Raw genomic sequence first — 14,156 nt, forward strand, 5'->3', positions numbered from 1 at the left:
TAAACAGGATATGTCTGTTAGTCTTCCGGGAGAGTAGACAGTTCCCCTGTGTATTCTGTGCTTAAGCACCTTCTACAGCATAGGCTGATTGTCATGCATGCGTGACTGCGATTGCTGTTTGCATATTCTGAGCTGCTTCCTGTATCTTGTTGCGCAAGGCCATTAGCAGCGGAGGTGAGCAGATAAATTAGGTTGAAAGGTGACTGACTTTGGTCAGGCATCAGCTAGGTTGCCCCGGGGCTGACACCCTGGGTTGGGGAGACATCTCAAGTTGCCTGAATACTTGTTTCCGGCATCCCTCCCCCCCCCCCGCCTGCTCCTTTGCAACCCTGAGTCACACAGTATTGCATACTTTGGTTCCTTGGTGTCCGTGTTTGCCTAGCAGAAACAGCTCGGGTTTCCACTTGGCATGCAGATTTCGTGTCAGATTTTTCATTTCATTTCTGTTTACCATTCCTGGGAGCGGAGCGTTCTCTGTTCCAGTCGGTCGGAAAAGCTGTGATAACAGGACACTGGGCTTTGAGGTGTTTTATCTAATAATTCGTTCTGCAAACTTAAGGTTTCTCCGCCGTTCAAGGTTTTTTGTTGCTGTTGTGGGGAGAGGCGTCGTCATGCATATGTTCTGGTTGTTACAGGAGTTGCAGATAACATCCCTGACCTACTGCAAATGGATTCCGTTTGCTTATGGTAAAGAATATTGGCAGCTATCACAAAATAGCTAGAAGCATTTTCTTCTCCCGCTCTGCTCCAAGCTTTTTATTTGTGGATCTATCAAAGCCAGGAATCTGGAGGCCAGCTGAAAACAAAAATGAAGGGGAAATGTGTGTGCGTCCTATGGAGTGAATGCAGGCTTTCGCTGAAGCCTGGAGAGCGAGAGGGGTCAGTGCGCACCGACCCCTCTCGCTCTCCAGGCTTCAGGAAGCTATCCACAAGCCTTCAGAGCGCTCCGAAGGCTTGCGGATAGCTGCCTGCAGCCTGACGCCCGGGGAGCGCAGCACCAACTCCCGCTGCGCTCCCTGGGCTTCAGGCAGCTATCCGCAAGCCTTCTGAGTGCAGCGGGAGTTCCCGCAGGGCTCTGAAGGCTTGCAGATAGCAGCCTGTTCTGGGGTCGGGGGAAGCTCGGGCTTCCCCCGCCCCAGCCCCGCGGCTAAAAACGAAGCCAAGACAGCAAGCGGGATCCATCCCGCTCGCTGTCTTGCCTTCTTTGCTCTTTGGGGCTGGGGGGGGAATAATTTACCCCCCTTTATTTCCCCCCCTAAAAACTAGGTGCGCCCTATGGTCCGCTGCGCCCTATGGAGCGAAAAATATGGTAGTTCTGTGGTGGAGCAAAGCCCAGTAAAGGCAAACTGAGGAAGGAAAGTGCAGAGCGGTTTGCCAACCAAATGTTTCAGTGCTCACCTGACCTGGAGGGGTTCCAGCCAGGTTGGGGGAAGGTTAGGCTGCGAGCCAGATGAGGGTGCCCTTGGGAGAGAAAAATGTAAGATGCTCAGTATTTTACAAGGCCTCCCAAGCTGTCTGACGGGTTGCAGCCTCTATGCCCAGAAGTAAAGAATGGAAGTTTTATAGCCCTGTAGGGTCTGATCTGCCTTTAGGCAAGGCTGTTGGTGGTGAAACTTGATGTGAAACTGTAATCCACATCCCTTCCTACACTGCACGATGTGTGCAAGAAAAGCAGATCAGTGTCAGAATCCATGTGGAAATTCTGTTCCTGTATGAATATATAATAATGATAATTAATCATCATCATCATCATCATCATATTTCATTTATACGCCGCCCATCTGGCTGGGTTTCCCAAGCCACTCTGGGCTGCTTCCAAGACATAAAATCATAATAAAACATCAAACATTAATTGTAACAATCTGATCCAATGTAAAAGTCATAATAACTTTAAAATAAACAATTTATATCAAACAAAGCAACATTCAACAATCCATCAGAATCTAATAGTAAACGGTAAAATTAAACATCAGCAAATAATAATTAAACAGTTCAGCCACAATAAAGAATTACCAATCTAAAATCAATAAAAGTAACAGCAAATCGCAATGCATAAAATAACACAAAAGATACAAAACCATGTAGAAGGATCAAATTGAGAAACAAAGAAGCACAACTTATAAAATATATACAGTGGAACCTTGGTTCTCGAACGCCTTGGTACTCAAACATTTCAGCTCCTGAATGCTGAAAACTCGGAAGTAAGTGTTCCTGTTTCTGAACGTTTTTCGGAAGCTGAACATCCAATGCGGCTGTCGGCTGTTGCTTCCGGGGTGCCTGCGCCAATCGGAAGCCGCACCTTGGTTTTCGAACGTTTCAGAAGTTGAACGGACTTCCGGAACGGATTATGTTTGAGAGTCAAGGTACCACTGCATATATATCCCTGAACTGCTCTCTTCTCTGCTGCTGCTTTCAAAGTCATAGACTGGGAAAGGCTAGTTGGGTTACGGCAGGTGGAAAAGCCATTGCTTGATGAGGAACAGAAAGTCTCTCTCCACTGCCCAGTGGTTAAAACAATGAAAGGGTCTTCTCTGTGGTGGTTCCTGGCACCTACTTGAACCACCGTGGTCTTTTTCCTTGAAATAAAAGGCAATGTAACTGTAACAAAAATGAATACGTACAGTGGTACCTCTGGTTAAGAACTTAATTCATTCTGGAGGTCCGTTCTTAACCTGAAACTGTTCTTAACCTGAAGCACCACTTTAGCTTGTGCCGCCACCGCACAATTTCTGTTCTCATCCTGAAGCAACGTTCTTAACCTGAGGTAATATTTCTGGGTTAGCGGAGTCTGTAACCTGAAGCGTATATAACCTGAGGTACCACTGTAATAGTTTTAGGCAGTGTTAGAAACTCAGATATATAAGTTAGGTGCCTAATGGCGCCTTAAATCTGGGTTACGGTCGCCACAATGGAATATCTATTCACCAGGAGGTTGTTGTAGATGACCCTCAGGGTCCCTTTCAATGCCAGGGCGGAGGAAGGGGGGTGCTGTGGGGGTGGGCCGCCCCGGGTGTCACCACGGATGGGTGGTATATACCTTATATATATAACTTATATATAGCAAAGGGAAGTCTATAGCAATTAGGTATATTTTAATCTAGTCCGTTATGTAATAGGTTTATGTTACAAAACGAATATGGATTTTGAATTTGATGTTTGTAATTCTTTTTCGGTTTTGGAATAAACTTTAAAAAAAGGAAATGATATTAACTATGCACAAAGGCAGAGGTTTTTAAACTGTGGGCACCAGCCTGGCACCCAAAAATCTCCGTGTAGTTGGACCCGTGCCAGTAGCAAAATTAGCCGAGCACCTGGGGAACTCCAAACACTGGATGTATGTGAAGATAGCTTAATATGTATACATTTAGGAAACTGCTTCTTGGATGGGGTTTTACAGTTCCCAAGGTACAGTATAGATGCAAGAGCTACTCAGTCGAGAAATATCTCTTTTAGACAACGTAAGAAGGAATTGAACTTTTAGGCCACAAGGCAGCTGCTTAATAGTTAACCTCGTTTCGTATTAATCGACTCTGGGTGTGTCAAACCTGTTTTTATGAGAAGCTCCAGGTTTCGTGTGTCGATAAAACAACCTGCCAGGTTTACAGGAGCCTTAATAGTTCCCTGGACTTTGGCCAGTGGGGTTTGTGTGACATCTGCATGGTGGCAATGCAAGAGTTAATTGAACGGTCAGGGTACTGCTGGTCTTCACGAAGAAGATCTTCAGGAGTTCAGCATCTGCCCACACAGATCTGGTTTCAGATCAGTAGTGTTGCGACTTTCCCAAGAGAGGTTGTACAATCTCCATAATTACTGAGTAGTAGGCCCGGCAGAATTACCAGGGTTTTCTGTTGTAGGACATGGGTGGGATAGCAGATTAAGTCACCTTGTAAATCCCACAAATGCATTCCACTCTGGGGAACAGTTGCATATAAAGTGGGGCCCATAACTGCAAGCCTAGGAGTGGGGAAAACACCTTCCAGTTAGCCACACACACTACCCTATTTTTAATGAGCAGAAGTTTATAGACTCTAAGCCTGCTTCGTTTTCCCCAGATTGAAATGGATGGGGTTTAAGTTTTTAACCTTTAGAAGACATCTGAAGCTTTTGAAGGTTTCATATACAGTGGAACCTCGGTTTTTGATCGTTTCGGAAGTCATACATTCCGGCTTTTGAATGCCAAAAACCCAGAAGTAACTGCTTTGGTTTTTGAACGATTTTCGGAAGCTGAATATGCCACTTGGCTGCCATTTTGAGTTTTTGGTTTTCTAACTTTTTGGAAGGGATTATTTTCAAAAACTGAGGGTACACTGTATTAGTATGTTTCTATATATGTTGGAAGCCACCCAGAGTGGCTGGGTCAATGCAGTCAGATGGGCAGGATACAAAATGTTGTTGTTGTTGTTGTTGTTGTTGTTGTTGTTGTTGTTGTTGTTATTTTGCTTGATTTGTTAAGCTTAGCTCTACTCTTGGTCCATTAGGCAGGAATGGGATGGGTCATATGATTGAAACCTTGTTCTCTCTCTTCTTTATATGTGTTTGTGTTCATTTAAAAACTCCCCGCACATCAGCTCTGTATATTGTCTTTTTTGTATGCTGAACCTCCTGTATTTTCTGTGGAATACTAATTAGAAAAGGGGATGGCACAGTACAGTTGGCCAATAGAACAGCATATCCCTAGGAAGCTGTAGAATTGACTCCTTTGGTGAAAGCTGTAAACAGACCTCAGGGTTCAGAGTCTACCAGAGTTGTGCAGATCCTTTTCGTTCCTGCCTTAGTGCAGATTGTTAGACCTTGGTAGCCCAGGAGGCTGCTTGTAGCATCTGCAAATCTTGATGGTGCAACCTTAATTTCCTTTTGCAATTTGACCTGCGGGCAAAATGCTCTTTGCTAAATGTTTGCCGTGTTTCCCAAGGTTTCAGCAACTGGGTTGCACATTTACAGACTCTGCTTCCTTCCCATAAGCTCCATTCCTCTAAACCCCTGTCTTGCCTGGGGCACAAAAACTGCACCCTTTTTTAAAGAACTGTTCAAGGTGTTGCTGAAAGAACCTTTATGGTGCTAAAGAAAATTGGGGTTTATTATTATTAATTTTTTAAGACTGGTGGTAGCAACCCAGGAAACAAGTGCTGTAACTTTGGAATAAATGACTCAGTTTGCTATTCGGCCATCGGTGGCAGGAGTGGGGGCTGGGACTAGTGGGCCTCCACCAAACGTTCTTAGATTCGAACTCACAACACCAGTGATCGTTGGCCATGATGGCAGTTGAATCTCACATTGACACTGGTCTTCTGCTGCATCTGGCAACATCAAACTAGCTTAAGGGGGTGCATAGCAGTCTGTGTGACACACACAGCTTTGACTGCTCCCCTCCCCTCAGTATTAGCCACCTGAGGCACCTGCCCCTTCCTACCTCATGGTAGAGTCACCCCTGCTCTGGGGACCTTTTCTTCACAAAGCCATTCGGTGTGTAGGACAGTACAGTTACGTGAATGTGTAATTCACATTATACCTGAAGGAGCGTCTCCACCCCCATCGTTCAGCCTGGACACTGAAGTCCAGCTCCAAGGGCCTTCTGACGGTTCCCTCACTGCAAGAAGTGAGGTTACAGGGAAACAGGCAGAGGGCCTTCTCGGTAGTGGTGCCTGCCCTGTGGAACGCCCTCCCATCAGATGTCAAGGAAATAAACAACTATCTGACTTTTAGAAGACATCTGAAGGCAGCCCTGTTTAGGGAAGCTTTTAATGTGTGATGTTTTATTGTGTTTTTAATATTCTGTTGGGAGCCGCTCAGAGTGGTTGGGGAAACCCAGCCAGTTGGGTCAGGTAAAATTAATTAATTAATTAATTAATTAATTATTGCCATGCTTTCATCCTCACATTAAAATGTTCTGTCAGAAGACCAGGTTTATGGTGCTGGTGTGACCTTCTCTGAGGAACTAGCTCTTCATCCATGTCCCACGGCAGCCTCCATACACACTTGAGAATAACTTCTTGTTTATTGTACATCTGAGGATGATGATTGCTGAGAGCCTTCTGATCCCTGTTCAAAATTAGCCAGGCGCCAGGTGCATTGTGCAAGTAGATAAATAGGTACCGTTCCAGCGGGAAGGTAAACGGTGTTTCCGTGCGCTGCTCTGTTTTGCCAGAAGCGGCTTAGTCATGCTGGCCACATAACCGGCTCCCTCGGCCAATAAAGCGAGATGAGCGCCGCAACCCCAGAGTTGGCCATGACTGGCCCTAATTGTCAGGGGTCCCTTTACCTTTTTATCAGCTACTTGAGACCAAGTGGAGGTGCCTGAGTGTCAGGATGGTGCCTGACATCTCCACCATCTGGGGATCATTGAATCTTGACTGTTTTCACACACTAATACCACATCCTGTAGAATTCTGTTCTATTTTATCTGCACAATCAAAATGAACTTCAGGAACCAAATTGCTTTTTTTCCTGTGCAGCCTGAGCAGGAGCAGTTATAGTTAATTGTTTTGGTTATCTATAACGTTATATAACGTTATAGTTAATTGTTGTCGCTTGTCTTCACTTCCCCCATCCAACTGCCCTGCTCACAGTTGTGAATAATATTCTCACAATATGAATGATCCATGTCACCATTAAGAAAAAGAGGTTGGAATAGGCCAATATATATGCAGACCGTCCCTGGATCAAGTGACTTTTCTTCTTTAAGTCCTCAAAGTTCTTAACTGAGCTCAAGGTTGTCGTCTGAACTAAAAGGTAAAGGGTAAAGGTCCAGTCATGGCCAACTCTGGGTTGCGGCGCTCATCTCACTTTATTGGCCAAGGGAGCCGGCGTACAGCTTCCGGGTCATGTGGCCAGCATGACTTGGCAGCTTCTGGTGAACCAGAGCAGTGCACGGAAATGCCGTTTACCTTCCCACCAGAGCGATACCTATTTATCTACTTGCACTTTGACGTTCTTTTGAACTGCTAGGTTGGCAGAAGCAGGGACCGAGCAACAGGAGCTCACCCCGTCATGGGGATTCGAACCACCGACCTTCTGATCAGTAAGTCCTAGGCTCTGCGGTTTAACCCACAGCGCCACCCGTGTCCCATGTCATCTAAACTAGCCAGATGTTTAATAGAGAATCCATCACAGTCAGGCTATCATTTGAATAATTAGACTTTAGAGCCGTCTTGCCCCAAAATGGCAACTAGACATTCTGTTTTGGTGACTGTAATCTTGGAATAGGGAGTCATTTGGCGCCTAGCTTATATACCTGAGTTTATAGAGGAGGGGTAAAGGTAAAGGCCCCCCTGACAGTTAAGTCCAGTCACGGACGACTCTGGGGTTGCGGCGCTCATCTCACTTTATTGGTCGAGGGAGCTGGAGTACAGCTTCCAGGTCATGTGGCCAGCATGACTAAGCCACTTCTGATGAACCAGAGCTGCGCACAGAAACACCACTTACCTTCCCGCCAGAGCGATACCTATTTATCTACTTGCACTTTCACATGCTTTCGAACTGCTAGGTTGGCAGGAGCTGGGACCGAGCAACGGGAACTCACCCCGTTGCGGGGATTCGAACCGCCAACCTTCCAAGCAGCAAGCCCAAGGCTCAATGGTTTAGACCACAGTGCCATCCGCGTCCCCCAGAGGAGGGGTAGCCAACATGAAGCTGTCTAGATGTTGTTGGGCTATAGTGCTGTTATCCTTGTCATGCCGGTTGGGGCTGAGGAGACCTGTGGTCCAACAACTGGAGGTCTTTACATAGAAATGAGCTGTCGGATAATTATGCTTGTGGGGTCCCCACATTTTGGATCCACCGTGCAGCTTTCTCTGCACGACAGGCATACCAATCTTGGCTTTAAAAATGCAAACAAGTGTAGTTAGCTTTCAGTAGGCCTCTTCCACAGCATGCTACTGATCTGCTCACCCCTTACAAAAGAGCTTCCACTCCAGGAAGAAGGCCTCTGCCGTTAGGCAGCCAGCCAGCTTCTTAATACGTCGTTGAATGTGCCCAATGAACGTTTACATTTTCCTTGAATTTAACAGTGGCTCCAACTTGGTTGAAGACCTAATTGCAGTCCTGTTCTGCAATCAAAATAATCGTTTCTGTTGGAAGCAACTTTCACCAGTCAGTTCACAAATGGGGGACACGGACACACACACACACACACACACACACACACCTCCATTCAGATGCTTCGCCTAGTTGATATACCTCATTGAAATCAATGACAGGGTTGCACCGATCTAATTGAGTTCAAGATCTGGCCCATTAACTGCATTAGCTCCCCTCAAAATCATAGCTTAGCTGTTTAGCCCTCGCTTGTCTAGGGAAAAGGCACTAATCGGAGTTTTGTTCTTAATTCCTTCGCATAATTTAAATAAGACTGTCTTAAGTGCGCAAGATCTCTTTGAAGCGCTCTCTGCAGGCAATGGGGTTAGCTGATTAGCATGTCTTTCATGCACTCTGCTTTTTAAAAGGCCCCATTCAAGCCAAGTCTTTTTGTCAGCTGTGGGTTGCTTGGCTTCTCAAATGGCAGTATACCCTGCTCCCCATTCCCCCCTCTTTTTTTTAAAAAAAGTGGAAGTTCTGTATCCTGTGAGTGGTGTTTTCTCCTGCCATCCTTGCACATTTCTTCTCCCGAGAGCCTGCGTACACTGAGGGAAAGCTGCTTTTTATAACAGGTGTAAAAATGCTGTTTTCAGTTAAGCCTAAGTTAACTTAGGTTAACTTAGTTAACTTAGTTAGCAGTTAACTTAGAAGAGAAGACTCCCTGGAAAAGACCCTGATGCTGGGAAAGATGGAGGGCACAAGGAGAAGGGGATGACAGAGGACGAGATGGTTGGACAATGTTCTTGGAGCTACCAGCATGAGTTTGACCAAACTGCAGGAGGCAGTGGAAGACAGGAGTGCCTGGCGTGCTCTGGTCCATGGGGTCACGAAGAGTCGGACACGACTAAACAACAACAAAAATAGTTTTTAAAATTCTGTTTTCAGTTAAGCCTAAGTGGTTGGCATGTGCCCAATGCTCCTATAGCTCAAGCTTTTGCTTTGATATATTTATTGACACTTCACTGTAGATGTAGATCACTTTCTTCATGTTTATGTTTGTCCTAGCTTTGTAATATTGTAATATTGGTACTGGTTTTGGGCAACTGCCATAACTGAATAATCGAAATGATCATTATTTAGCTAGGCTGCTAAATTTGACAGCTCTCAGGCCCCTTGCACCACACTGTATATTTAAAGCTACATCCAACCACATTGAACAGTAATGGCTACGCCCTGAGAATCCTGGGGGAATAATCTTTGTTAAGGGTACTGTGGGTTGTTAGAAGACCCCCTATTCCCCTCACACAGTGTTAGAAACTCAGATGTATAAGCTAGGCGCCAAATGGCTCCTTAAACCAGGGTTACAGTCGCCAAAACGGAATGCCTAGTTGCCATTTTGGGGCCAGATGGCTCAAAAGTTGTATTTTTCAATACGGATTTTTGGTTCCTGAAATTATTCCCCCCCCCCATTATATTTTATTAAATTTCAACATTTTTAACATACACAATAAAAACGTAATTACTTCTTTTTTCTTTTTGGGGTAGACTTCCCATCCCATTTTCCGTGGTCTTGTCGTTTTTCCCATTCTGCTGCACCCTTTTTTAGTTCCTGAAATTCATTCTGATAAAATACAGTCCTTGGAAAAAGGAAGTGCAGCCTCTTTGAATTCGCATATGTAAAAACCCTCCGTGGTTTTGCATATGAGGACATAATAACAATCATTTGTCCCTTAGCAGGTCTTAAAATTATATAAATACAAGCTCGGATGAACAGCAACACAAGACATATTACATCTGTGTCATGATCTATTTAACAGAAATAAAGCCAAAATGGAGAACAGGAGGTGTTGCTAGTTTGTGAAAACAGACAAAATCCAGGGATCCACAGGCGTGCACCTCCAGGTGGTAGGGACATCAGACGCCATGCTGGTGCCTAGGCATCTTCACTTGGTCACAAGTGGCTGATAGCCAGGTGCAAAATGCGCCTGGCACCTGGCAAATTGCGAATGCTGCCCTCACAAAACTACAATTCCCAGAATTCCCTGGGAAAAGGGATTGGCTGTTAAAGCACCCTGGGTACTGTAAGTATGTGACAGGACTAGGGTGTCTGCTTTCACAGCACCCTTAACGAAAGGACAGCTCCTATGAGTCTTTGGGGAGAGTCATTACCATTGAAAGTGGTGTGAAACAGCTTTAAATGTGTGGTACAGACGGGACCAGGAGGAGAGTGCTCAGAGGCCTGATGTGTAACAACAACAGCAACAACAACAACAACAACAACAACAACAACAACAACAACAACAACAATAATATATTATTTATATCCCGCCCATCTGGATGGGTTTCCCCAGCCACTCTGGACGGCTCCCAACAGAAAATTAATAATAATTATTTAAAAACGATAAATCATCAAACATTAAAAACTTCCCTAAACAGGGCTGCCTTCAGATGTCTTCTAAAAGTCAGATAGTTTTTTATGTCCTTGACATCTGATGGGAGGGCGTTCCACAGGGCAGGCGCCACTACCAAGAAGGCCCTCTGCCTGGTTCCCTGTAGCCTCACTACTCGCAGTGAGGGAACTGCCAGGAGGCCCTCAGAGCTGGACCTCAGCTTCCGGGCTGAATGATGTGGGGTGGAGACGCTCCTTCAGGTATACTGGGCCGAGGCCGTTTAGGGCTTTAAAGGCCAGCACCAACACTTTGAATTGTGCTCGGAAACATACTGGGAGCCAATGTAGGTCTTTCAGGACAGGTGTTATATGGTCTCGGTGGCCACTCACTGACACCAGTCTAGCTGCCGCTTTCTGGATTAGTTGTAGTTTCCGGGTCACCTTCAAAGGTAGCCTCACGTAGAGCGCTTTGCAGTAATGGTCCTGATGGGGAGAATCTCTCTCTCTTTCTCTCTGCAGCTCCTTGACATGTGCATGCAGAACTGTGGCCCAAGTTTCCAGGCTCTGGTTGTGAGAAGGGATTTCTGCAAAGACAGACTCGTGAAGCTGCTGAATCCAAGGTTCAACCTCCCTGTTGATATGCAGGAGAAAATCCTGACCTTTATCATGGTAAGTGCTTCTTTTCTATCTTTCCCATTTTTCCAGTGTTGCCAGGGTAGTAAATGGTTCATGAGAGCTGTACTGTGAAGCGAAGTCTCTGCTAGTTCGCCTTCCTTTTTATCTTAAGCCATGGTTGGAAAGCAGCAAAGCTATAGGGAGAGTAAGAGAAAGTTGGGCAAGAAGATAGCTGGCTATCGGCCTTGCTTTTAAGCCATTCCTTTGTTGTCCTGTCAGGTTCCTTGGCTGCTTCTATTGAGAAAAAGGAGGGCTTTTGCATAGTGTTAGCTCTGTTCTCAGTGTCTCTATTAAAAAAGCAAACAAAAGAATGGCCATTCTGCCAGTCAACCAACAAAAAGTTGAGTGTCTTTGCTGTGGGTGGGTGGGAAAGCGAGAGTTTGTTTACACCACCAGTTAGCTTGAAATCACAAACCGGTGAACTCGTTTCTGCCCTCGACTTGATCAGCTTCAAACCTGTTTGCATTGTGTAGCAGGGGCTGCAAGCCTGGATTCTCTCCCAGGGATTTCTTGTTTGGTTGCATCATTCACAAAAGAATTTTTTTTTCTTTTCCTTTTTTTATAATGAGTTTTATTCAATTTTGAAAACTTAAAACACTAACTTCAAATTCAATACAGTGGTACCTTGGTTCTCAAACTTAATCCATTCCGGAAGTCCATTCCAAAACCAAAGCGTTCCAAAACCAAGGCACGCTTTCCCATAGAAAGTAATGCAGAACGGATTAATCCATGCCAGACTTTTAAAAACAATGCCTGAAGCAGCAATTTAACGTGAATTTTACTATCTAACAAGACCATAAATCCATAAAATGAAAGCAATAAACAACGTACTGCAGTCACACAATCAATCAAGAATCAATCAGTAGCTGAACTAGGTTCCACACAGTCACAAAAACAAACAGAAAAAGAGCCGCAAAAACACAAAATAAATAGCAAAAACAGACAGACCTCAGCGTAACACTCAAAATGGAAGTGTGGCACTCAAAACAGAAGCATAACACTCAAAACGGAGCATGTTTGGCTTCCGAAAACAGTTCGCAAACGGGAGCACTTACCTCCGGGTTTGCAGTGTTTGGGTTCCAAGTTGTTTGGGTACCAAGGCGTTTGAAAACCAAGGCACCACTGTATAATGAAGGTGCCAGGCGAACGTCCCTGGGGAGAGCATTCCACAGATGGGGAGCCACTGCAGAGAAGGCTCCGTTCTCATGTTGCTGCCCTCTGGACCTCTCGATCTCAGGGTCCGGGCAGGTTCATATGGAAAGCAGCGGTCCTTGAGGTATATTGCGCTCTTTGCAGGCGTTTCCCACACAATGCCATCACTTGGTCTGTAGACACAAGGAGAGGTTCGAAAGAAGCTCAGCCATCCTTGGGGAAATCGGAGACCTCTGCTTTTGTCTCAAAATGAGCCACCTTCTAAACAATAGCGAGGTTATTAGTTCTGGCGGGTGATCCATGGGTGATCGAATATAGTCAACAATAATGCCTTATTCAGTAAGCAACTGTTATTTTGGAATGAATTGTGTAAGGGAGCAACCTCTTGTGTGTCGAGGCCACCCTGGACACCCCCAAATAACGACACAGTTCACACAACATTTTTGTTTGGGTTTTTGGCATAATTCTGGACACAACGTTATTGAATTGCAGTATGTGAGTGGTTGCTTAGTCATTGGTTAGCGACTATCTGTTCCCACCTAGAGGTAGGAACAGAACTGACAACCGCAAGCCTGCGGAAGTCAGTAAGGGCAAACATTTTGGGGGAAAGAATAGAGCTGGGTGCCAGGCGCTCACCTCTCCCCAAATGCTCCCAGGGGTCTTGCATGGCCCTAGCCTCTTCCCAGGGGTTCGGACAAGAGCATGGCGAACCCCTGGATTCCTTTACCAGAATACCCTTGCAGCAGTAGCATTGGAGAGGCAGACATCCAACCACATCTCCTCCACGAACCAAAATTAACTGATGCCTAACTGCAACCTTAGGGGCGCGGGTGGCGCTGTGGGTTAAACCACAGAGCCTAGGACTTGCCGATAAGAAGGTTGGTGGTTTGAATCCCCGCGACGGGGTGAGCTCCTGTTGCTTGGTCCCTGCTCCTGCCAACCTAGCAGTTCGAAAGCACTCAAAGTGCAAGTAGATAAATAGGTACCGCTCCGTCGGGAAGGTAAATGTGTTTCCGTGCGCTGCTCTGGTTCGCCAGAAGCGGCTTAGTCATGCTGGCCACATGACCCGGAAGCTGTAAGCTGGCTCCCTCGGCCAATAAAGCGAGATGAGCGCCGCAACCCCATAGTTGGCCACGACTGGACTTAATGGTCAGGGGTCCCTTTACCTTTACCAACCACAACCTTACAAGTTGTGACCATTTGCTACAAAGTAGGCAAAAAAGGCTGATCGCCGAAGAATTGATGCTTTTGAATTATGGTGCTGGAGGAGACTCTTGAGAGTCCCATGGACTGCAAGAAGATCAAACCTCTCCATTCTTAAGAAAATCAGTCCTGAGTGCTCACTGGAAGAACAGATCCTGAAGCTGAGGCTCCAATACTTTGGCCGCCTCATGAGAAGAGAAGACTGCCTAGAAAAGATCCTGATGTTGGGAAAGATGGAGGGCACAAGGAGAAGGGGACAACAGAGGACGAGATGGTTGGATAGTGAAGCTACCAGCAGGAGTTTGACCAAACTGCGGGAGGCAGTGGAAGACAGGAGCGCCTGGCGTGCTCTGGTCCATGGGGTCACGAAGAGTTGAACACGACTAAACAACAAGGCAAAAAACAAACAAACACCCAAATGGCACCAGCCAATCAGCCAAATGGTAAAAATTCCTACCAGGCCCCTGTTCCAAAGCAGACGTCCCCATGACAGGCATAGCAAGGTCAGCACGAACAGACCCTAAATATAGGGAGGGAGGGCGGGTGATCCGATGTGCGTGGCGAAAAGCGGAAGCTCAACACTGCGCACAGGAAATAAATAGCAACCCCATCAATCAAACAATTTTGCAACATTAGATTCTCCCTAGCAACAATTGGAGGTGCCCTATCAAATTTGTGGCCATTCATACTAAACCTGCCCAGCAACAGTGGATGTCATGGTTGT

At 45.9% G+C, this 14,156-nt stretch overlaps 1 protein-coding gene across 1 annotated transcript in view; it reads left to right on the forward strand.

Moving 5' to 3' along the window:
• The window catches only part of TOM1L1 (target of myb1 like 1 membrane trafficking protein), a 59,575-nt gene that overhangs the window by 16,768 nt on the left and 28,651 nt on the right, over window positions 1–14,156 (forward strand). Inside the window, exon 4 of the mRNA XM_083490041.1 lies at window positions 10,922–11,071. Coding sequence (XP_083346167.1) covers window positions 10,922–11,071 — 150 coding nt within the window. The remainder of the gene's footprint in view (window positions 1–10,921; window positions 11,072–14,156) is intronic.

This window comes from Podarcis liolepis, assembly GCF_965112155.1.
Source record: "Podarcis liolepis genome assembly, chromosome: 2".
Classification (NCBI taxonomy): domain Eukaryota; kingdom Metazoa; phylum Chordata; class Lepidosauria; order Squamata; family Lacertidae; genus Podarcis; species Podarcis liolepis.